This window comes from Adiantum capillus-veneris, chromosome 22, assembly GCF_014529385.1.
Source record: "Adiantum capillus-veneris isolate H3 chromosome 22, ASM1452938v2, whole genome shotgun sequence".
Classification (NCBI taxonomy): Eukaryota; Viridiplantae; Streptophyta; class Polypodiopsida; order Polypodiales; family Pteridaceae; genus Adiantum; species Adiantum capillus-veneris.
The window spans coordinates 141392995-141417589 of record NC_140952.1 but is presented as its reverse complement, the minus strand read 5'-3'; the positions used below and the strand labels follow the sequence as shown (position 1 = coordinate 141417589).

General features: G+C 45.5%; 1 protein-coding gene across 2 annotated transcripts in view; it reads right to left on the bottom strand.

The window, feature by feature from the left end:
- Positions 1-24363, bottom strand: part of LOC147430336 (purin-rich alpha 1) — a 126129-nt gene extending 101766 nt beyond the window's left edge. The window contains exons 1-2 of one of the 2 annotated variants that reach the window (XM_086494808.1): positions 23739-24363; positions 23610-23657 (exon numbers count right to left, since the gene is read on the bottom strand). In XM_086494808.1, the coding sequence (XP_086350934.1) occupies positions 23610-23657; positions 23739-23975 (285 nt within the window). In that variant the 5' untranslated portion in view covers positions 23976-24363. Of the gene's footprint in view, positions 1-23609; positions 23658-23726 lie in introns of both variants that reach the window. The other variant, XM_086494807.1, reaches the window with a different exon arrangement.
- Positions 24364-24595: the final 232 nt, after the last annotated feature.

Below are 24595 nucleotides of genomic sequence, written 5' to 3'. Positions count from 1 at the left end.
AGAGGGTGCTACCAGACGGTCACGTGGTTGGTCCGACGTGTGTTCATAGGCGGTCCAAGCAGCCAGAAGATCCTCTCACTTGTTTGGTTCATGGTATCAAAGCCGGCTTGGCTATTAAATGGATTGTGTGCACACCTATGGATAGATTTTCGAGTCGGATGATACATTTTCAAAGATTTATTGCTGAAATTACTATTTTTTCTTCTCACGATGAGTGTGCAGATTATAATTTATATACAGTTTGCTGATTTTTCATAAAATCAAAGCATATATTTGCTGATTTTTCTGATTTTTGGCACAAATCAGAGTATTGTGTGTCAAAATTAGTGATTTTGTGGAAAAAAATATGTAATTTCACTTCTATTTTACTGGTTTTCAAGGAAATCACAGCATTTGAATTCAATTTTTAGATTTTTGATGAAATTCCACAAATTTTACAGTTTACATACTGATTTCGGTCTCAATTTCATCGAAATCAAAAACCTCTACCTCTTCTCCTGTACTTCTTGCTGATGCGAACACACACATACACACTCTTTCAAGTGAGAGTGTGTCTTTCTCTTGCAACATTTTTTGTGGCCAGCAGAGGGGAGAGAGATGTGTCCTGCTCTCTGTTGCAGCGTTTTCTTTTGTTGCACAAAAGAAAGAGAAACGTGGCCAGCAGAGGAGAGAGAAAAGTGTGGGGAGAGAGAGAAGCCCAATGTGAAGAGAGACCCTTCGGACATGGAATTCTAGAGAGAGAATCCGTTCAAGAGTGTCAGGTGTAGCAGAATTGAAATGGTGAAGATCTAGGGTTTACATTTCCACAAATCCTTTTCTTTATTTCCTTGCGTTAGTGATTCCTTACCTTGAATGATGGTTCCTTTTACCTTTCCCTGAAGAGAGGGAATGAGAGAGTGCGGTAGAGATGTGTAGTGGGGGGGGGGGGGGGGGGGGGGGGGGGGGAGAGAGAGAGAAGAGGAGAATGACACCCGATGGGGTCCCAACCAACCCTCTCGTAGAGTAAGCCAACTTGTCACACCACATGGGAAATCTCTCTAGCCACCTAGGAAAGATAAATGATGAGATGGTCCAATAACAAGAGGGTGCAACCTCTTTGGCCATCACTAAGCCTATTTAAGAGGCTATTTTCTACTGAATCATTGCACTTTTGAGTCCTATCAATTGTGTCTTTACTCTCTCTTTATGCTTTTGCCCTTGGCATAATTCTAACCCTAATTAGCATTGCACTAACCCTAACACCATGGTTAAGCTAAGGCTCCATCCACCATAGCTTGTCGTTAAACCATTGGTGATTAGGGAACACGCTTCCCAACAAATGGTATCAGAGCAGACGGTTCCACACCTAAGCCTATTAATCTCTTCACTTGATCGTCATTAGTAGCTTAATTGGTTGTAATTAACCTCTTGCGTTATTAATAAAGTTCACTCGGTAATCGTCACTTGGGATATGAGCATGCTCCACTACCCATGATGATTAGGTGAGAGAGAGTTAATATTGCATGTTTTTTGTTTTTGCATAATTTTTCAATTAGTCGGTTTTTACACAATCTCGATCTTCAATTAGTTCTTTTGAAATCATAATATGCTTGCATTGCTTGTATGTGGGCAAAGCGCTTTTCGAGATCTTTCCATAGAGTCTATGCATGCTTTAATTGGACTTTGGAAGTCCGATTAATGCTTTGATTGAAACGGATCAAAACGCTAAGTTCATTCTCTTTTTTTTTTGCAATAGGAGAGAGTGGAGAGCAACGTTGTGTGTGTGCGCGCGCGCGTTCTTGAGAGCATTTAATGCTCAAAACCCTTTTTTGGTGGAAAGGAGCCTGTCAACCACATGAAGAATATCCCATTTTTGTTTGGCTTTTGACTTTTTGAAGGGCCACACCTAAAGAAAAAAGGGGCGAAATCTCAGGCAAGGGCTGCCGACCTGCTGTCGCATTACAGCTCGCAGCCACGGACTCAGGAGCTGCTCCATAACGTATCAATTGCCTTCATCAAACTCCCCATCTGTGTGTGGTGGAACTGCCCTCGCCCCTCGCTCCCTCCAGCCCTCACTTTTCGTTACCTGTTGCCAAAGCAACCACTGCACCATCATCACAATCTCAAGCTGCCCCGGCCCCGCAACCTTGCTCTAGACATTACTTGGAGGCTTGAAGCATCGCCATTGGCTGCCTTCCCCTACAGCACTATACAAGGCTACTGGCATGATCATCTTCACCTAGTTAGCCTTGAAAGATCCAGCGAATCAGCGGCTCTGCAGCTTATAAACAACAATCACCATCGATCACTCTTCCACTGTCAGCCTTGCAACCCGCTCACCATCATCTAGAGGCTCCACTCATCAGAAACTCCACAGCCACCGCAACGCTCTGAGGCATGTGTAGCCACTCCCATTCGCATCTTCATATGCTGCGTGGCCCACTGGCCGTGCCTTGCCGTCATTTAATCTCGGCCCCACCATTTATGTCCACTAGCTACTCTTCACTCTCTCAATACCATGTGCAAGCACAATCGAGCCTCACAAGTTGCAATCCATCACGCGTCCGTGGTCAGCTGACCTGTTTATGCCATCGACACCATGCTCCTCTCGCACCATCATCACCACGCTGCACTTACCCTGGCCTCGTCCAGCTGCTCATCACGTGCAATAATCCATTTGAGCACTTGTTTAAGCCTTGTTCACACGGGCAATTTTTGTTTCAAAAATCGAAGCCCCAAAGGGTTACAACCCCCTTTCCCACCAGCAAGCTGCTGCACATTTGACCAAAGCCTTTGAACTTTTGTGTTCCCCCCACTTGGAGACGCTTCCCACAGGTAACACATTGAGCCGAGTTTTCAAAACTTTTGAGGGATCTTCAAAGAGCTTCCACCCACTGTCTAATCTCCACATAGCTCAAATTAAGCAATCTCAACATTATTAAAGGTCGAGTAGTCCCAAAAGTTATGCACTTGCACACAGCTATTTCCACATTTGTACAAAACTCTTCTATTCACACTTTCACATTCACACTTCTCGATGTATGCAAATAAAAGCGATCATGTAGATATTGTGATATATGTTGAAGCGTCTACTGCGGTCATTATCATGTACATACCTATCCGGGGAGTCGTGGCCCTAAATGTGGCACGTTTGCGTGCTTTTCCACTTGATAAGATGCTTAATTTGGTTTTACAATGTATATATTCCAAGTGTTTCATGGTGGCACACTCATCTCGCCTATAAAGACTGATGCAGGCAAAAACTGCCAAAAATAGTAGCTAACAGGCGCCGTTGCAGAATTGCATGGAAAGTGACCCATAATGGTATATTGATGGAAAATGATGATTATCTATGCTTTTTATGCTTATGCGAGTAATCCCATAAATTTAGGGAATTTTCTGACTCCATTTGGGATTTTTCGCATTAAAAATTACATTTTTTGGGTCAAAAATAAGCTGAAAATGACCTGGTTTTGGTCCAAAGTGGCAAAATGGCCCAAAAATTGACACATCAGCTGAAAATGCCGTGGGGAAGAGAGAGAAGGGGGCCTTTTACAGAAAAAAACCAGCAATTTTGCTCTACTGTGTAATAGCTTCCATGGTTGCCCAATCTATGTGTGTTGTAGTCCCGCCTCTTCGTAATCTTGTATCTGAGCTTGTGAGGGAGTGAATTAGGGTTTCCCCTTATCAAAATGGTGTTTGGGCTTCAATATAGAAGCTCTTAAATCTCTGCAAAATCAAAAAATTGTTGTCATGAAGGTGGAAGCATGAAAGATAAGATTTTTGAAGCCGACCAGTACACGAGGGACTTGGACACTGCTTTTGCCAAGGTCCGGGAGGCTTTAGAAGAAGGCAGCCCATCGACACCGTTGCGACTTCAAATTAAAGGAAGACGATTGGGTGCTCTTACGTTTTGAGAAGGCATGTCTGAGAAAGAAAAAGGGAAAGGAGCAGCTTTTTCCAAAACTTAGCATGAGATACTATGGACCTTTCCAGATAAAAGAAAAAGATGAATGATGTCTCTTTTAGACTGAAGCTGCCCGATACTTGAGAATTCACAATGCTTTTCATGTGAGTCTCCTGAAGGCTTTTAAAGGCGATGTGCCCGATGATGGGGAGCCAGATGAGCAACCCGTAGTGGAGGAAAGCGAGGAGATACTCGTTCCAAAACACATACTCGCCCATAAAGATAGAAAGATTAAAGGTAAAGTGATGAGGCGGAACTTGGTTAAATTCAAGAATTATCCCGCATTGAATGCGAAGCGGATGGAGGAGGAGGACCTAGCAGATAATCCTCAGATTGTGAACCTTTACCTTGAAGCATTTGGTTTAGCGTAGTCTACTCCGATAGATCCCAATTTCAGCATGGGTGAATCTAGTGCAACGGGTTTGCACAAGAGGGGAGTCACTCCGCTCCTTTGTCAATAGATATTGCCCCGATTTTTTATATAAAGTCACTGATGTCCCTTTGGGTTTCAGGGATACTGCTGAGCTGACAATATTCTGTTGTATGACTTTATGAAATGGAATTCCCGATAATGAAAATGATACTAATTGATTTGTACTTGACTTGTTTGAGTGCAGAAACTGATAGACGAAATGACTACAACATTTCGGTCTCATAAATCTCTATAGACATGATTGCAATATAGATTAGTTAATCGGGCATCTGAGCAATCCCGATTGGATCTAGATGCTATTGCTAAATACGTTGTCGATTAATCATGGTCTGAATTTTGGAATGATCTTTGAATGTGATTTGTCATGTGATGTCCTGGGATGTGATTGTCAATTGGTACATGTGCTAGATGTGTTGTTCCTAGTGCGTCGGTACTAACAGTCAGTGTCTGCTAAGACAGTTTATGGCTTCTATCTGTTTTACAGGCGTAATCGAGGGTGATTACAATGCTTTCAAGAGGGGGATATGTCACAAAATAGTGACGTGGCATGCCTGGACACACACACCAGCTGCCAGCAGGGTATAGGCCTGCAAAACGCGGCGGCAGGTTGACGTGGCAGTACCGTACGGAGGCTCTACTTTTCACGCTGATTGTCGTACGAAAATATGGCTTTTTGCACTGATTTGCTGACGTGGCAGAGCGTACGGATTTTCTGGTTGAATTGGCAGCTTTTGGGCTCAATTGCTTTATTTTTGAGAAGCTTTTGATTATTGCTTTTGGGCATCCCTTGTAACCATTAAATAAGTGGTTAGGCCCTCACTTCTAAGAGCATCTAGACGCAAAGTCTGAGAGTGAGGACCTAGCCACTCTCTTGTACTTTGAGCACAGATTAATACAAAAGAAATACCGAAAGGGGCACCAACCAGTCTTTGGGGCCAATATCCCTAGGCACGGAACTACGCCGGGCCATGTCGACTCAAGTGTGAATTGTGAACTGTTTTGAAGTGAATCTCTGTTGTGTCGCGGTAGAATCTTGACTTGGAGTGTCCAAGCTTGTTACATGCTAAACCATTGGTGATTAGGAAACACGCTTCCCAACACCCTCTCAAAGGCCCCCCACCATTGTCAATGTGGTATTTGCTTTAGATTGCGTAAATGGAATGTACACACATGCAATACCTTAAGTGCAGACTCTACTGACTCGAAAGATGATTGTCGCCGTGGTTAACTCCTCAAGACGAAGCACCTCCGGGTCTGATTTGATGCACCTTTGGATCCTTCTCATCGTGGGATTGCGGATGGCCACCAAGGGGAAGATCTGGGGCTGAATTGCTCTCCCGATGTGAGAGGAATGAAGGGCTGAAAACGCAGATCTCGACAATATAATGGACAGCAATGGAGCACTTGATGCCAACGAGGGAATTGCCGAGGGGAGGTTCGATGGGTTGCCAAAATACTAGACCGCAACGAAGATGGCTAGTGATGGCAGATCCCACGCCCTTCCAGTGAGACAGAAGGGTTGAAAACTGAAAACACTAGCTGATTTGCAGGGCTGAGAGTTTTCAATATGGCTAAAATCTGAAAATGCTAGCTGATCTCTATCAAAAACGCCAGGCTGATCTGGAACTAGAGACGCTAGGGTTGATCTGCAACTGCTGCTAACGCTCACAGAACAGATGCTTAAAACGCCAGGCCACATGCTCCCTTTATAGGCCAAACTTGAACTCCTTTAGGTTGAGGTAGGGCAAACTGTCCACCAACCCAACAAATTAAATCATATAAATGATTTATTAAATAGTTTGACCAGGGGGTCAGCTTCTGGGTGAACCTATCCCACATCTGCCCATCCAAGAATCCGATCTATTCGGGGAATGGCTCGTTGGATTCCTCTAACCTAAAATTACATGCAGGTCATGCCATATGCCCACCATAGTGCAATAACATCTGTCAAAACGCTTATACAAACCATTTATGCAAGAGAGTTCCAAAACTGAAAAACTGACTCTAGAAGTCGATGAAGCATGTTCACGTGACACACAGAGCCATGTGCACGTGACAGAGAGTGCAGCAAAGAGTGCATGGATTAAAAAAATAAATCCGAGAGGTAACTAGGGTAAAAACTTGGTACCGTGGGCATTTAGAAAACCCATGCAAAAGATTAATTGAAATCCGAGGGGCAAGTAGCATGGAGACTTGGTATTGTGGGCATCTAGAAAACCAACGCACCCTTTGTTGCGCAAAGCCCAATTTAAAAAGGGACAAAAGATTAATTAAAATCCAAGAGGCAAGTAGCATAGAAACTTGGGCATCTAGAAAACCCACGCACCCTTTGCAACGTTCAAGTAAAAATGGGCCTTGTTAAAAGTGAGCATTTTAAAAACCACTTACAGAGACTAAAAAACTCTCTCAAGACTCTCATTTTTGAGTTGCCTACTACTCTCCCAAGCCTCCTCTCTACCGTCTCCTTGCGCTCACGCGCTCCCGCCATCACCTGCACTGCTTCATATGCTCAAGCCGACGTGGAGAGCTTTTCAAAAATCAACTTTTCACGAATGAAAAAGGTTTCTTTTGGCGTGGAAATTCAAGTTTTCCATCAAATTTTCACATGGACTCTTTCGACTCAGGTGCGCAACGTGAAGACATGCCAAGTAACACTCAAATTCAATTCACGCATGCTCTGTACACATGGGTTACAAGTACTTTTCAGAGCTTCGATCGGTATATAACTGCTGTTGAGAATACAAATGTTCAGACAAACAGTTGTGTATGTTCTTTCGAGAGGGCTATGCAAGGATTTAACGCTCGTGTAGTCACTCTTGAAAATACCGCTCACTCCACAACTATGCACGTTTTTTAGATCTAGACCCATCTTCAACAACTAGAGATGCAAATTGCTACATTTGGGCGTTCACAAAGTGGTCCCACTAGGCAATTCCGTACAAGACTACTAATTTCTCAAAGGAAGAGAAAGACTATACAAAGCTTGTAAGAGTGCGCGTGTGCGGAAGAGTGAGAAAGCAGAGAGAGAGAGAGAGAGAGAGAGAGAGAGAGAGAGAGGGAGAGAGAGGGAGAAGAGACACAAACGCTAGATATGTGGTGAAGAGGGGGAGATCAACCCCCCATGACTACCATGAGCGGAAGACCCAATACACAATGATCAGATAATGGAAGTGGGTACCCCCCCGGCCCCATAAATAGGTGCCCAAGGGGAGTGTAAGGCATAGTTACCGGGGAACGCCCCCTAGCCCCCGTTCCAACGTTCCGGGGGGCAGTTCCCTTCCCGAACGTTCCGGAACGTCCCGGAATGTCTGACGTTCCGGGTAGCCAATGCAAACCGGAACGGCCGTTCCGGAACGTTCCGAAACGCCCCCGGACCGTTCTGGAATGCCCCTGGAACAGCCAACGGCTACAAACAAATTTGGCAAAAATTGAAAAAATTGAAGTAAATGTTTGGGCTTCTTTTGAAAGTGTGCAAGGCCTCAAGGACTCATAAAATGCACCCCCCTCCCCCTTTCTCTTCACAAGCTAATCCTCAAGGCTCAAGCTCTCTCCCTCTCACTCTCAAGATCTCTCCCTCTCAAGACTCACTCTCTCAAGGCTCAAGGCTTCAAGCCTTCAAGCTCTCTTCCTCTCCCTCCCACTCTCTCAAATCTCTCCCTCTCCATCTCACTCTCTCTCTCTCTCTCTCTCTCTCTCTCTCATCATCTAGTCATAGCAAGGTTGAATGGTCTTCAAAACGAGTTTTTTGTGAGTATTAGAGTCAAAGCACTCTAATACTCCTTGTATTTAAACACAAGGAGCTAAAAATTGCACTATTTGGGTGTTTTTTATACCTCCCGTTCCGCGACGTTCCCGTTCCGGACCCCTAGCCGTTCCCCCGTTCCGCGGGGATCCCGTTGCCGTTCCCGTTCCGCGTTCCGGGTAACTATGGTGTAAGGTGCAGCGGAAGTGAATGTTGAACTTTGCTCAAGATGAGTGCTCCGAACTCTGCTCAAGGGTTCCTTTTACTTACGGAAGGGAGAGCCTTCCGTTCCTTTAGTGAGAGAGTGCAAATGATCACAAACAAAGTGGTAAACACTGTGAATAAAGGTGCTGAGACTAAGAGATAGAGAGAGAAGAATACGACACTAGAATGTTGTCAAACCCTCCTCCAAAGGCCCCACTCTCTATGGCGAGAGCGGTCTACTATTGATTGCACAAATCTCTACAATGCAATGGACTTGCCGACGATGTCAACGACGATGAGGATGACGACGAGACGGCTGAAATCTGAAAACGCTAAGGGCTGAAATCTGCAAATGAATTCTGACTCTATGTCGGTGACGACGGTGATGACGACGTCTGAAAATGCAGATGCTGAAATCTGCGAATAGCGGGCAACGCTGGCTAATCTAACCGTGCGGCGAGGATCTGTTGTGGGAAGGTGAGACCTGCGAGGTTTGGGGGCTGCAATACGGAGTCTTTATGCTGAAAACTGAAAACGCTGATGCAGAAAGGGGGCTTGTCATCGGGAATCTGCAAAACGCTAGGCTGGCTTGCTGATCCAAAAATGCTAGGGCTGAAATTGTGTCTGCTACAAAAAACGCTTGGAGATCTGCATACGCCAGGCTGATCTGCAAGTGGCAAAACGCTGGGGCTGATCTGCACTTGGTGAAAACGCCAGGCTGATTCTGATGGCTGAAAAACGCTAGGTGTTCCGCCGGGGAGTCTTGCTGAGAAGGTGCTCTGGTCCCTGTTGCCTCTTCTGCCAGAAAGTGCTAGTGCTGGCTTTTCTTATATATTGCCCGAGTCAAATTGCCCTACCCAGTTTCCCAACAAAGTCACTTAATAATAATAAGTGAAAAATGGCAAAATAGAAAAAATAAGTTTTGTGCACTGTAACATATTCTGATGGATACTGACTATAATATGATGATCATGTTGTGTACAACCAGAGGATATGCATCTACTCTAAGTGCCTGGACATGCACTCTCTGCGAACAGACTCACAAAAGTGCCAGAACACTTCCTAAGCTAATTGAACCCTTGTCATAAAGTAGCTTGTCCACGTACACATAGGTCAGATGTGCACGTGACAAGGAGGTAGGGCAAAGCCTGGAAAAATCCCCCACGACCCGACAAGAAATAAATGAAATATGAGGACGCCCAGACAAGGTAGGCGGCCAGCCGAGAAGTGGGCGGCCGGGCAGTGCAGTCTAAATGCATATGCAAAAGGTGGGCAGCCCGAAGGCACACTAGCCATACATGCATGCCCTAGACCTGTGAAGCATCAGAGTGGTGTAATCTAACACCCCCTCTCAGCACCGGATGTTGAACAAACCGCGTGAAGCCGAAGATGCGAGGAAAATGATGAAGATGTCTGCTGCGATGTCCACTGCAGGATACTCCACGAGTGTAGCAGCAGTCTGGGGTGTCACGACCACCAAGAAATCTCCGTGGAAAGATGCCGTCATGAGCAGTGTAGCAAACTGCTGTATTCCGCCAATATAGGGTGAAGATACTGCGTGAAGGTCCCGATCTGAGTGAGAAACAACTCCTTGTCAAAAAATAAGTGCCAATAGACGTGCAAGTGTCCTACCCAATAGGATCTGTGGTGTCTATAGTCAAACTAGTTTGGAGAAAATTGGAATCCCAAGAACCGTCATGAGAATGACCGGAAGCCTGTCGATGCATGAACCTGCAACCCAGTGTGGCCAGGTGGCTAAGTTGTGTAAAACTCCAGGAACCGTCATGAGAATGGCCGTAGACGTCCTTCGAATCAAGGAAAGCCAGACTAAACAATCTGCACTGTAGAAGCTACCGTAAGCTGCAGCAGTCACCGATAGACAGCACGGACCACCACTGAATGGTGTCCTGTCAGTAGGTAGGGTAGACTCAACAGTCTGCGCTGTGACGGGCCTCTAAGAAGAGGTGTGGTCAAGCCAAGCTGTCTACACTATAATCATCCTATATAAAGTAGGGAAGCCAGACTGAGCAGTCTGCGCTATGAATAATCTCTGAGAAGAGAAGTGGCCAAACCAATTTGTCTGCGCCATCTCGCCTGTATCTCCTGCCTCCAATCCTCCAGTGTCAACCAAAACAGAATCCGCGCCAACGCCACCAAATCGCAACTCGGTGTGGCTCTCAATGTGAATGAGCTGGGAGTGTCCTACTGCCACGCCGGGGGATAAGTCTGTTGTAAGGTTACTGAGGGTGAGTGTAAGCAACCCTGAAGGTAGCGATCCAGATGATTAGGAGTGTTCAAGAGCAACTGCACTACCATCCAAGCCAAGCTCCGGGTGACTCCGGATGTAGTCGGGAGATGATGCCTGATCTCTCGTATCTCGCAGGTAAACTCTCCAAGAGAGTCCAAAGCACTGAAGTCCCACTCCAGTCTGTAGATCCAAGCAATGAACCTGTCCAAGAAGAGATCCAAGATCCTCTCCCTAAGTCTAAGAGCAACTGCACTACCATCCAAGCCAAGCTCCGGGTGACTCCGGATGTAGTCGGGAGATGATGCCTGATCTCTCGTATCTCGCGGGTAAACTCTCCAAGAGAGTCCAAAGCACTAAAGTCCCACTCCAGTCTGTAGATCCAAGCAATGAACCTGTCCAAGAAGAGATCCAAGATCCTCTCCCTAAGTCTATGTAGATGCTCCTGTGTAAGCAAGTGATCTCACGTGTCGAGGTCAAGTGGTAAGTGTCTGTCCACCCAAGATGGTGGTGTCTTCTCTGGGAATGTCGGAATCCCATATGCCATGAGCATGGCCATATCACGTGTGAACTCCTTTGATGAGTGCATAGGTGTGTCCATAGCAGACCACAAGTCACCATCCCCTCAAGAGTGCGCAACCGCCGAATGATGGCCGGAATGAATGGATCTCCCAAGGATCGTACGCCCGTAGATGATCAAGCCGAAGTCAAAACTACCAAGCCGATGTCAAAACTACCGTGTACTGCAGCAGTCACCAAGAGACCGCACGGACCACCATCGGATGGTGTCCTGGCAGGAGGTAGCTTCATCCTCTGTGAAAAACACAAGCCAAGAGGCTGCTGTAAACCCAAAAACTTAACTGCAAGGTGATGAAAACGCTGCTGTCCAGCGATTTTCAGCATGCTCGTACGCTCCCGGCATGGTCCGGAGCGGTGCAGGGGGTGTAGGGAGGGTTGATCTCTGTGTGCATAGCCGTCGGAGGGTTGAAACAGAGAAAAAAAAACAGCAGGTGTATGGCGGAAATCAGTGGTATATGGAGAGGATTAGGCCCGGCGAGGCACAGGATGCCAAGACGGTTCGGTGTAGGCAATATCCAAAGTGGGCAAGGCCCAGCACTGCCCTCCTCTATATAAACGCTGCTTTGCTGTTCAACAAACGCAGGCTGATCTGATCTGCCCAAAACGCCAGCAACCTGCTTGTGCAAAAACGCTGCTGTCCTGCACTTGCTGAAAACGCAGATCTGCTGGCTGAAAAACGTAGATAGAGGGAGGATTTTTCGGCGACAAAAAGTCCTGAAAGGGCTGGCATTGTCTGCCAGAAGTAAAAACACAAGCAAAGCTGATGAGATCTTGCAAAAACGCAGAGCGATGCAAAAACGCTAGGCTGTTTTGCACCCGCGACAAATGTGTGCAGACTGGTAGCGGTAGCCTTGATTGCTGAGATCGACGGTGATTCTCCAAAAACGCTGGCTGTTGTGATCCCTTGTAAGGAGTACCTAATGCGGATGAAACGCCTTGGACTCAACGCTGGCGACTGACACCATGTGAGTGCGCATGTGCAAAAGCGTGAGAGAGGGAGACAGGAGACAAAAACGCTAGATATGTGGTGAAGAGGGGGCGATCAGCCATATTTACACGGAAAGGGAACGAGAAACGGGAACGGGGGCCTCCGAAACGTTTTTGGAACGGGGGGGCTCCGGAACAGCGGAACGGGAACGGGGGGCCGGAACGGTGAACCTAAAATATGCCATGGGGGGGCCTGTTTTTGACTCTTGAGAGCTTGAGGGTTTGGAATATCTAGGAGAGGATGGGAAGGATACCCACCTTTCCCCCCAATGAAGCTTGTAAATTGTGCCATATTGATGGCTGTCCGTTATTGATAGCTTTTAAAGAAAAAAGGAACCGCCCACAAGCCCCTCCTTTGTGTGACTCTTGAGAGGTTTGAAACCTCCCCCAAACGTCCATCTCTCTCTCACTCTCTCTCTCTACTTTTTTTGAAATTTGTTGCTCGTTCCACCTGACTGTTCCGGTTGCCCGTTCCGCTGTTACGTTCTGGTTTTTCCGTTCCCGACACCGTTTCGACACCCAGGAACCGATCGGAACACCGTTTCCGACCAATAACCCCCCGTTCCGCCCGTTCCCTGTTACTATGCGATCAGTCCCTACCATGAGCAGAAGACCCAATACTCAATGATCAAATAATGGAAGTGGGTACCTCCCTGGCCCCATAAATAGGTGCCCAAGGGGAGGTAGGGCAAAGCCTCGAAAAATCCCCCATGACCCAACAAGAAATAAATGAAATAAGAGGGCGTCCGGACAAGGTGGGCAGCCGGCCTAGAAGTGGGCGGCCGGACAATGCAGTCTAAATGCATATGCAAAGGGTGGCCAGCCAGGAGGCACACTAGCCGTACATGCATGCCCTGGCACTATGAAGCAGCAAAGTGGTGTAAATCTAATGGAGTCGGCTATAAACAATTGGCTCCATCAATGGACCCCATTCTTTGACCTCCATGATGAGCATGATAAACGGAGGATTCAAACGATTCCTCTTTATTTGCGTAGTAAGGCGCTTACCTGGTGGATTGATATGACTGAAAAGCCTACGACAAGGGCTGATTTTTGCACTAAGTTCAAGAAGGATTTTGCAAAAAATGGATCCCCTCAAGGCTTATGCTAAGCGACGTAGTCTTTCGATAAAAACTTTGTCCTTTGACAAGTACACTCTGGCTTTCAAGGAGGACTCACCATCTGTAAGGTGAACTCTACACGTATTGTGCATATGTATTTGCTAGGTCTACATGAAGATTATCGTTGGGCCTTGATTAAAGGTAAAGCCCCAACTGATGTCGAGGATGTTGTGGCAAAGGCCAGAACGTTCCATTTGATAAATGGAGCAAATTATAAGAAGAAAAGAAATTATAATTACCAATCTGACGAGGGCACTTCAAAGAGGCGGCCCCGATTCTAGCAAAAACAAAGTCACCATCAAGACCCTCTCTCGACGCGACTCCTCGTGGTTGTTGCCCAAGAGAAGAAAAAGGCGAAGAATGTTGTCATTGTTGATGCAGTGAAAAAGGCAGCTTGTTTTGGCTATGGCCAAGCAGGCCATCAACTTACAGACTACCCTAAAAAGAAGGCCAAGAAACCGCAAGGAAGCCCTTCGGTTCATATCCATGCGATCTTAGATAACTTTGATTTTATTCAAGTTTAAATTCGTCATTTAGTGCAGAGTTCGTGCACTAATTGTACGTTTAGCACCAAAGAGTTTGATAAGCACGATCTTCTTTGTTTTCCCGAGAAGATCAATGGTCACGATGTGACCATACTCCTTGATAATGGAAGCTCACACAATTTTGTAGATGCAAAATTGGTACAAAAATTGCACCTGCAGACGTGGGACAATGATCATGGGTGTCGCATAAAGATGGCTCATGGCAAAAATATCGATGTATAGAATAAGATGGTTCCTGACTCGACGCTCAAGCTAGCTATGTTACAGGCTTGGACACTCCAAGCGAAAACTCAATAGCAACACACAAACAGAAACTGCAAAATCATTGAACTTTATGTGTGTGTGTGTGTGTGTGTGTGAGAGAGAGAGAGAGAGAGAGTCGACACGGCACGGTGGAGGTCTGCGCCCACATGCATTGGCCCCAAAGACTGGCGCCCCTTTCGGTATTTCTTTATTATTGCTTACAGCAAAGTACAACTCCCGAGGGTCCTCTGATCTCAGACTCTGCGTCCAAATGCTCTGTAGAGTGAGAGGCCCAAGGGCTCTTTTAAACTTAAATTGAATGCCTAAAAGCAGAGCCCAAAAGCTCTTCAGTTCAAAAGCACAAACCCCCAAAAGCATCTGCTCCCAAAAACTAGCAATGAAATCTCCTTAAAACACCTAGCGCTTTTTGCAAAAATCTGTACAGCCTGCCACATGCACCAGCAACGCAAATCACAAGATTCCGTACGACTGCCATGTCAGCATGGCCAGTGCGATTTACAAAAATTGGCCCAAGAGTTCAAGCTTTTGTGTTTTAGGCTTTAGGCCCTTCGGCCAGTGCTCCGTAAGTTCTTCAAGTTGGTCGGTTCAGTTTCTCTTGTCCACTCAACCATTTCTCATCCAATTGGTCATGCCACGTCATCACTTTGTGACATTCCCCCCTCTTGACAGAACTGTAATCGCCCTCGATTACACCTTCAAAAAAGCCAAAGGACAAAATCTTTCTTCAGTAGACACTATCTCTATGTACTCATGATTAGACTCCAATCCAGCACTTCTACAAAGACATCAGTCACCAATCAATTACATTTCTATTGAAGGCCTCATATATAAATCTTGATCATTGTAACCATGTAGCAATCACATCCAAACCGCGCTGGTCTTTTTACGGATGTCTTGATCTATTATATCTTGTTGCTATCAAAATTCATATCCTTTCTTTTCACATTTCAATCAAGCAAATCATGCCCATGACCATCCCCACAAGACAAAACATCCACATAGCATGCAGTCCACAAAATCACACACTTAGTTCACACTGAACATTGTTTTCAATCATTCAATCTAGCCATCTCATTCTGTCCAAAACTCTTGATACCTAGATCATTGTGCAGCCATCTCATCCTTCCGGAACTCTTGATGCACTCACAAGAGTATCCAGTCATCTCATCTAGATAGACATCTTGATGTACTAACATCTCATTCAGTTCTCATTCACTTAGCCAATCTCATCTAGATCTGTTAGGTGCAGCGGAATGAATGTTTGCGCTTTGCTCAAGATGAGTGCTCCGAACTGTGCTCAAGGTTCCTTTTTGTTCTTATGAAAGGTAGAGCCTTCCGTTCTTAATGAGAGAATGCTATGATCACAAACAAAGTGAATGGACACTGTGCGTGCAAGGGAATGAGACTGAGAATAGAGAGAGAAGAGAGATACGACACCAGAGACGTTGTAAAACCCTCCTCCAAAGGCCCCACTCTCGTCGGCGAGAGTGGTCTACTTATGATTGCACAATCTGGTACAAATGGTATGCATGAGACTGATGCAAGTGTAGGCTATGTCGGCGATGACGACGGGGATGACGAAGTCAACCTAAGGGCTGAAATCTGCAATCTTTCTATTGCTGTCCAAAAACGCTATGGGCTGAAATCTGCGACTGAGCCAAAAATGCTGTTTTTGGGGCTGTTTTCTGCGGGTCTTTGACGCTGAAAATCTGCAGGTTTAGGGCTGAAAACTGAGGATCTTCAAGGCTGAAAACTGATGGTCTTACCGGGGCTGAATCTGCTACTCTTCGAGTCTAAAACTGGCGGGTCTTCTGTTGCTTGAGATCGCCAAGGCTGGGATCTGCAAGGCTGGGCTGATCATTCAAAAACGCCAGGGCTGATGTTCTCAAAAACGCTAGGGAGGCTGGATCTGCAAAAACGCTAGGGAAGCTAGATCTTCTTCTGTCAAAAACGCTAAGGGAGGTCCTTCTTGCTTGGTGGGGGAAACCGCCAAGGTCTTGTTGCCTACTGAGCTTGGCTCCTGTCACCTCTTCTGCCAAATAGTGCTAGCTTTGGTTTGCTTATATATTTTCTTACCCACATTGCCCTACCTACTTTTGTTGAAAAGTCGCTTAAATTAATAAGTGAAAAATGTCAAAAATAGGTAAAATAGGCTAAATGCACTGGAAAATTCCCCTGAAGGATTCTGATGGATTCTGATGGAAATGCTTATGATCATGCTGTGTGCAACCAGAGGATATGCATCTACACTAAGTGACTGGGCATGCACGGTCTATGAATAGACTCACAAAAGTGCCAGATCACTTTTAATCTAGAATGAATGGACTGACTGAACCTTGATCATGTTGTAGCTTGTCCACGGACACATAGGGTTGGATGTGTCACGTGACAAGATCTCACTAATCTCTAAAAGATATCTAAATGCACTAAGTTCAAATCATTCATCGCACAAAATGCTACAAACATTTCATCTTTCTGCATGTCTCTAACAATACACACATGTCTTCAGTTCAACTAAGGAAATTTCCAATTCAGTGCCCATACATTCATAAAGTCATTCCGCAAAATACTGTCAGCCTTTCAGTACCCTAAAATCTCAACGAGAAATTAGTAACTTTATTCAATCTAGGCGATATGTGACAAAGGAGTGGAGTGGCTCCCCTCCTATACAATCTGCACGGCACTAGATTCAGCCAGCTGATTTATTGGTAACTTTTGGGATAAACACTGCTAATAGCCCACAAGCTTCAAGGTATAACACTCTCTGAAGAGAATTTGCAGGTTCTCCTCCTCCATCCACTTTGCATCACGGGCCAAAAAGTACCCTTGACCAAACCGGTGGACCTAGCTTACCTTTCTCTTCTTTTCTCGTACCCTTTGACCTGTTGGTAGCCCTGTTGGCCTCCCTATCCTTGGCACCTCAATCTGAATTTGTGGAATTCTCTGATCTACCAACTGATTCTCTTTCCTTTCTCTCCTTATTTCCTCAGACCTGTGGGTAGCCTCCCTAGCCTCCCCTGTCCACTGGGGAAACCCTTAGACGCACTATCATCCGATTCCTGTTCTTCTCCAGAATCCTCTGATGAACTTGCATGTGGTTCCCTTAGTTTGTCGGAACCCTTGGATGCGCTACCATCTGATTCTCTTATTGCTCCGGAATCCTGTGATGAGTTGTCATCCAATTCCTATGATTCATTCTCTTCACTGGAAGACTCTTGCCTTGTTGGGGTGGATAATATCTTGTCCATAGGATAAGTCAATGAGCCGGCATGCATTCCAAATCCTTGCTTAGCCTTTCCCATAAGTCTTTAGATAGAGGTACACTTCTGGACTAGACAATACTGTCGAATCTCTTTTGGCAAAAAGAAGACACTGGCAAATAAGTATCCCAAAACCTCTGGTACTAATCATCAAATGTATCTTTCTTAGTCATTCTCAAACGATGCCAAGCGATAATGACATCTCTTTCATATTCGTCTGAAACTCAAGTTGACATAAGAAAAAATATGAATTTTACCCACGTCGCAGGTGCTTCGCTGCATGATCACCATGTTTGCGCAGTTTCTTTCAAGTAAGATGCTGCCCTTCGCACCTTGGAATGTTCGTCAACCAACCTCCTGAGAAGGCGACATCAAACTGCTGTATAAACTCAAGGGCTCGATGAGTGTCTTGGTAGCCTGAAAACATCTCAAACCTAAGGGCCTTACCTCCTTCCTTGAACTATTCGGTCTTCTTGCTCATTTGTTCATTGTCAAAAAAGGACGAGCTCTCCTCCTCTAAATTGCTAGATGGCCTCCCATGTCTTCTAGACTTTTATAGAAATTTAGTTTTGTAGCTTTTTCACCGCTTCTTCTGCCTTTTCTCATCCTCACTGGAACTAAAGGACGACGAGCTGTCCGAACTCTCTAAAGACAAAGAAAAAGCTAAGTCATCTTCGAAACAAGCACGCTTCTTGGATTTGTTTGCCACCTCGAAAGTCGACTTCTAGCCCAAATAATTGAAAAAATCCGTTGATTTCCTCTTCTTCCTAGAGTGCTTCAAGCCTTTCATTATCTGGTTCATCTTCTTGTCAAGAGATCTGTATAACTCTCTCTGCGAGTACAATTTCCGCTTTTTTGCACTCGTCTGTCCTTTCACCTTTCTTCCCGACCTAAGAGGAGAATCAATGGCCTCTCACCATCTTGCGTGAATCTCATCCATCGCATAAGTCTTCAGATGCTTCACATATTTCGAGTTCTAGGAGTAGTTCATCAATCTTGAACTTGCAATTGACGTTTGTACTCCACTCTGTCAAACTTCCCTGTCGAAAATTTTTCCAATTCTTCATTCTTTTCTTCAATTCCCGCGCCGGGTTTCAACTTTTCTTCGCCTCCCCGCTGAGAGGTGTTATCTCTGTCAAATTCTCTGCGAAAACCAATGTGTGGTTGTCCACGTGCCAATAGAAAAGAACAGACTGAACAGACTTTTAACACTTCAATAACAACTGAGAGAGAGAGAGAGAAAGGACACGCGACACGGAGTGGCGGAATTCCACCCCAAAGAGTATTGGCCCCAAACCTTGGCGCCCCTTTCGGTATTTCTTTATATTGCATCAACACAGTACAAGCCGGTACTCCAGACTCTGCACCTTCTCCAGGAAGCATGCCAGAGTATGAGTCCTAACCTCATATTTGTAGGCCCTAGGCCCCAAAAGCAGTTTATAGTAAAAAGCCTTCAAACTCAAAAGCATCTGGTTCAAAAGCAAAGCCAAAAAGCTGCCAACGTAAATCACAGAAATCCGTACAGCCTGCCACATCATCAACCAACGCAATTTTCGGAAACTGTCATACAGTTGTCGGTCATCAGCTTTGCGTGGGTGTGTGCAGGTCCTGCTTTATTTTAATCCTTTGTCACTTGGGGCCCCATCAGACGGGGTCCCCATAAGTTGGGAGGACTTCTTCTGTTACTTGTTCTTCTTAGGGTTTAGGCCCCTCGGCCGGCATCTGTAAGTTGGCTCCATTCTTTAAGCTTTGACATGTCAGCAGTTTGTGACATCTCCCCTTCTTGAAAGAGAGTAATCGTCCTAGATTACAGCATATCTGCAAAACAACTCAAGTTAGCTCAAAAAATTTCCAAGGGTCATTCCGAGGAACAATCAGTTTGCTCTTTTATTAAGGACTTAGCTTCTCCTTTCTGCTCTTTTGATCAAGGAGTTAGCTTCTCCTTTCGTCCAGATTGGAACTCTTGATATTCCGACGTAGTAAAATTAGCCATCACACGTACTGATCTTCCACGAGTGTCGATGCACTAAAAAATTACATACCCAGACAATCTCATCCAATTATGAATATTTAGTAATTGGCACATCACAATGCAACACAAATGTTTACATATGCATGTTACAAGACACAACAAACAGCGCCGTTGAGCACTCCCCCGAGACAAACGATCTGCGATATGAAGCTACTCAACGACTACCTCGCCACTCCCCCCGCAAATAACCTAAAAAGGCCTGGGCCATGAGCTCAGAGGACTGTACAACCAAACGCTCCCCAAACCGCAGTCTGCCTCGCTTGGAGGTTCAAGCATACAACCAAACGCTCCCCAGGCATCGGCCTGCGTCGTTCAGGGGTTTTCTAGCATACAACAAAACGCTCCTCAAGCATCAGCCTGCATCGTTCCAAGGTTCAAACAATACCAAAACAATATTCTCCACCCGGGAGTAAAATCACCAATCATTGAAACTAGTATTTAAAACCAGAGTCAAACGATTCAAATTGGCACCAAGACAGGTTTAAAACAGATAGCATCCATTTCAAATAAATTTCAAACAATACTTTCTCAAACAATGTTCAAAAGTATCTAACTAGAAAACAACTAGAGAGGTCATTCAGGGTTTTGTTCGGACAACTGAACTTTGAGGACAACGGGCTTGCCCTTCTGCATCTCCGGACCTGGAGAGTTGCATCATTCTTGTCGTGCCAAGGCATGCCCAAGAGAACGTCGCAATTGCCCAAACTTCATAATGTGGAAATCAGCTTCTCCATGATAATCTTGTATAGTCACTGGAAGTGCACCAATGAGCGGTACCACTTTCTTAGTTTGCCCCGTGGCTAACTCAGCTTCAATTTCTCCACCCTCTGCATCATAATCAAAGCGCATCTGCTTCAAGAATTCTGGATGGATGAAGTTATCCATAGCTCCGGGGTCAAAGAAAATAAGTGCTTTCAAGCCATTGACTTTTCCATAAGCTCTACATAATTCATAAAAACTCTCGAGGTGTATACCATAAATATCGAGTACTAGTCCAATAGCAGGTATAGCCTTCTTGACCGGAGGTGGCCCTGGGGATCTGTCTGTCGTGGGAGCAGAAGGTTGCACTGAGGACGTCGAGGCTCGCTCAAGACATGTATTGAGCGTATGCCCTGTTTGGAAACATTCGAAGCATCTGCCTTCTTGTAACAAGGCGTCTCGTTGACGTTGTGTCAGACGAGGCCGTTGAGGTTAGTTTTCACGGGATTCCCGAGAATTTGTTCGTTGTTGCTGCGAGTTCTGGTTGGTGGTCGGAGGTTCTTCTCTGGTAAACTCCAACTTTCCTTTCATGAGCTTGTAGCCGACCGCGGCATGGTCCATAAGCTCTTGCATGGTGGAGACTTGCTTGGAGAGAGAATATTCCTGCAATGGTGATGTTAGTCCAATGGTGTAGCGCTCGGACTGGTCCTCCAAGGGAATGCACTTAAAGGAGGACACCGGAAGGTACACGTCGAGAAACCTTTGGTTATAGTCGTCCATGGTTTCGGTAGCAAGCATTTTCAAGTTGCCCCACTGCCAAAATCCGGACTTCAAACATCGAAGTCATGTAACTACGTGCAAAAACTGTCTTGAAAGCTTGCCAGGTCCTTGGAGCATGCGGCTGTGTCGCGATTGAACTCCACCATTGCATAGCATTATCTTTAAGAAATCCCGCTGCTCGAGAAATCTTGGATTCTTCTGTATAGTTCTCCAAAGCATAGATGTTGTCGAATTGTTGTAGGAACTGCAATGCTTTCTTGCGATCTTTCATCCCGGAAAAAGTGAAAAATTTGATTGTCATGCCACCATCTTTGAAATCTTTGGGCTGGTTAGGCGCATGTCTCGGGTATGGATAATAAGGGTATCCATATGGGCTCCAAACATTGTAGCCTGGTGCCGGTGGTGGTGGAGGTGGGGGCAATGGCGGTGGCAAAAGCGGTTGCACAGGATCAGGGTCAGATGGCTGCACCATATTCCTGAAGACTCCCCCGATCGGAGCAGATGGCTGAGAAGGTTGCCGGTTGGAAGCTCTCGTGCTTTCTGGTGCCGGAGGAGGAGGTACCACTTGGGGCATCAGAGGGGGTAACATGTAGCTCAAAAATTGTTGAAAACTTTGCAGCATCGGAAGATTCTGCTGAGGATGTCGCGAAAGAATGTTGTGAAGCTCGTTGAGCAGAAACTGCAAATATTCTGTTGAATCAATGAATTCCAAGTCTTGGGTTCTTTATGGCTTATGCCTTGTAAGACAGCGATGAAGACGGGAGCGCCCAATGCGCGATGAAGTAAGGGTGGAAGTCGCTAATAAGTCCGGGTTGGAGGGCGAAGATACCAAATAAAAATCCAATAGCTATGTCTGTTCTTTTGTAGGACCGGTATGCTTTCAGAAAAGCACACGCCTGATGCTCTGATACCACTGTCACAAGATGGGCACCACGTGCCAATAGAAAAGAACAGACTGAACAGACTTTTAACACTTCAATAACAACTGAGAGAGAGAGAGAGAGAGAGAAACGACATGCGACACGGAGTAGCGGAATTCCACCCCAGAGAGTATTGGCCACAAACCTTGGCGCCCCTTTCGGTATTTCTTTATATTGCATCAACACAATACAAGCCGGTACTCTAGACTCTGCACCGTCTCCAGGAAGCATGCCAGAGTATGAGCCCTAACCTCGTATTTAAAGGCTCTAGGCCCCAAAAGCAATTTACAATAAAAAGTCTTCAAACTCAAAAGCATCTGGTTCAAAAGCAAAGCCAAAAAGTTGTCAGTGTAAATCACGGAAATCCGTACAGCCTGCCACATCATCCGCCAACGCAATTTTCGGAAACTATCGTACAGTTTCCACGTCATCAGCTTTGCGTGGGTGTGTGCAAGTCCTGCTTTATTTTAATCCTTTGTCACTTGGGGCCCCATCGGACGGGGTCCCCATAAGTTGGGAGGACTTCTTCTGTTACTTGTTCTTCTTAGGGTTTAGGCCCCTCGGCCGGCATCTGTAAGTTGGCTCCATTCTTTACGCTTTGACGCGTCAACAGTTTGTGACAGTGGTCTTGGATTCTTTATTGCTTACGTCCCTTAAGACAGAGCAATGAAGACGGGAGTACGGTTGATGCACGATGGACTAAGAGTAGGAGAGGCTAATAAGTCCGAGGCACGGACACGAAGATACTTTGACAAACAAAATCTTAATTGCTCTATCAGATTCTCCTCGAGAACCTGTGTGTGTTGCAGAAGGGATCGAATCCTCCATAGAAGAATTTTTGAACTCTGATACCACTGTTATAGACTTGGACACTCAAAGCGAGAAATCAATAGCAACATACAAAATAGAAACTGCTACGAGAGAGAGAGAGAGAGAGAGAGAGAGAGAGAGAGTCGACACGGCACGACGAAGTTCCACGCCCAGATGCATTGGCCCAAACACTGGTGTCCCTTTCGGTATCTCTTTATTATTGCTCACAACAAAGTACAATGTCGAGGGTTCTCCTCTCAGACTCCGTGTCCAAATGCTCTACACAGTGAGAGACCCAAGGGCTCTTTTAAACTTACATTGGATGCCTAAAAAGCAGAGCCCAAAAGCGCATCTACTCCCAAAAACTAGCGTTGAAATCTGCTTAAAACAACCAACGCTTTTTGCGAAAATCCGTACAGCCTACCACGTGGCACCAATAGCGCAAATCACGGGATTCCGTATAACTGCCACGTCAGCATGGCCAGTGCGATTTGTGAAAATTGCCCCTCGGCCAGTGCTCCCATAAGTTCTTCAAGTTGGTCAGTTCACCATCTCTTGTCCACTCAGCCATTTCTCTTCCAGTTGGTCATGCCATGTCATCACTTTGTGATAAGTTGATTACAAAGAGAACCTGGATTTCCACATCATGCGCTTAAATAAAGTAGATCTTATCTTAGAGATTCCATGGTTTTTTGATAAACAAGAAAGTTTGTATATAGACTATGTACATCACTCCCTTTTTTCCATTAGTTAGAAGAACATGCCTCGTGTGTCTGTTTCACTTTGTAATCGCATTTCCCATCTACATAGAAAGGCACTCAAGGCAAACTAGTTTTTCGGCACTACCTTGAGATGACTACAATGACAACTACATTGCTGGACTTGGGAGCTGCTGTAAAACAAGAAATGGCCCTACACATACAGAAAACTCATGCACAATAATTAATGAGTGGAAAAATGCCTTAGGTAAAAATAAGCATTGAATCTAAAGGAAGATCAAAGTGCCTGAAAGCAAGAAAACACTTATGAAATCGTGAATTACCTTCAAAAAACGTCCTCTCTGATTGTCTCCAACATCAAAGTAAAACACCTGCCAAACTCACCATAAAAATCAGCAGGCCAGTCCAAAATCATCAAATACTGGAGCTTGATGTATTACCTTGGTGTTCACCTGCACTTCACTGCTTTCAAGCGGTGTTTCACCAGACACATAGTATTGGAACAAATCCACAAATGTTCTAATACCAGAGGCCGGTACAATAATAGTGGACCTTGAACCAGAAGCCTTTTCTGAAATTTTCAAGTACCAGCCGCTTGGGTTCTTCTTGAGGTCAAAGTAAAAAATTTTGTGTTCGACCTGAAGAGTTTTGGATATAAGCTCCATATCATTCCCGTGAGCACCTTCCATGAGCAAACACGCCTACCTTCAACAGTAGTCAAAGCCTTCTAATGCTTACTTCTGGCTACCTTAGGAAGCCCTCATCAATTCACAAGCACCAATGCGGGACATGGATTGTGCTGCAAAAGTGTGACTCTGTGGCACTTAGTCTGTCACCTCAATGATACGAGGAAGAAGCTCTATACAGAAAGATACAAGTCAGTGCCTGTCAGATCTCGGCAGCCATTGCCGCGAAGGATATCAAGACAACGGCCGGAATTCTAGAACGAAGGCAAGTTGTACACACAATATTTTTCTAACTTGAGTTGAAGCTAGAGGCCATCGGATAAGATAGCGACGCTTTGCTTTAGCTACAGCTGAGCGACAGTGCTCGACGACTATAAAAACAAACCCTCCGCTGGCCACTGTTGATTTCACGGACTTGTCGTCATTCTTACGTAGCATTCTTACGTGGGTGCCGGCTGAACTCAAGAAGAGAGGGCCTCTTCCACAAGGATTTTGTGACACACTCTCTTGGGATCGACGGCTGAGCGCAGTCGCGGGCATCTCGAGGAGGTTGAAGGGTGCAAAAAAAGGACACCATAGGTGCTGTCCCCCACATTGAACCCACCACCTCTCCTTAACCATCT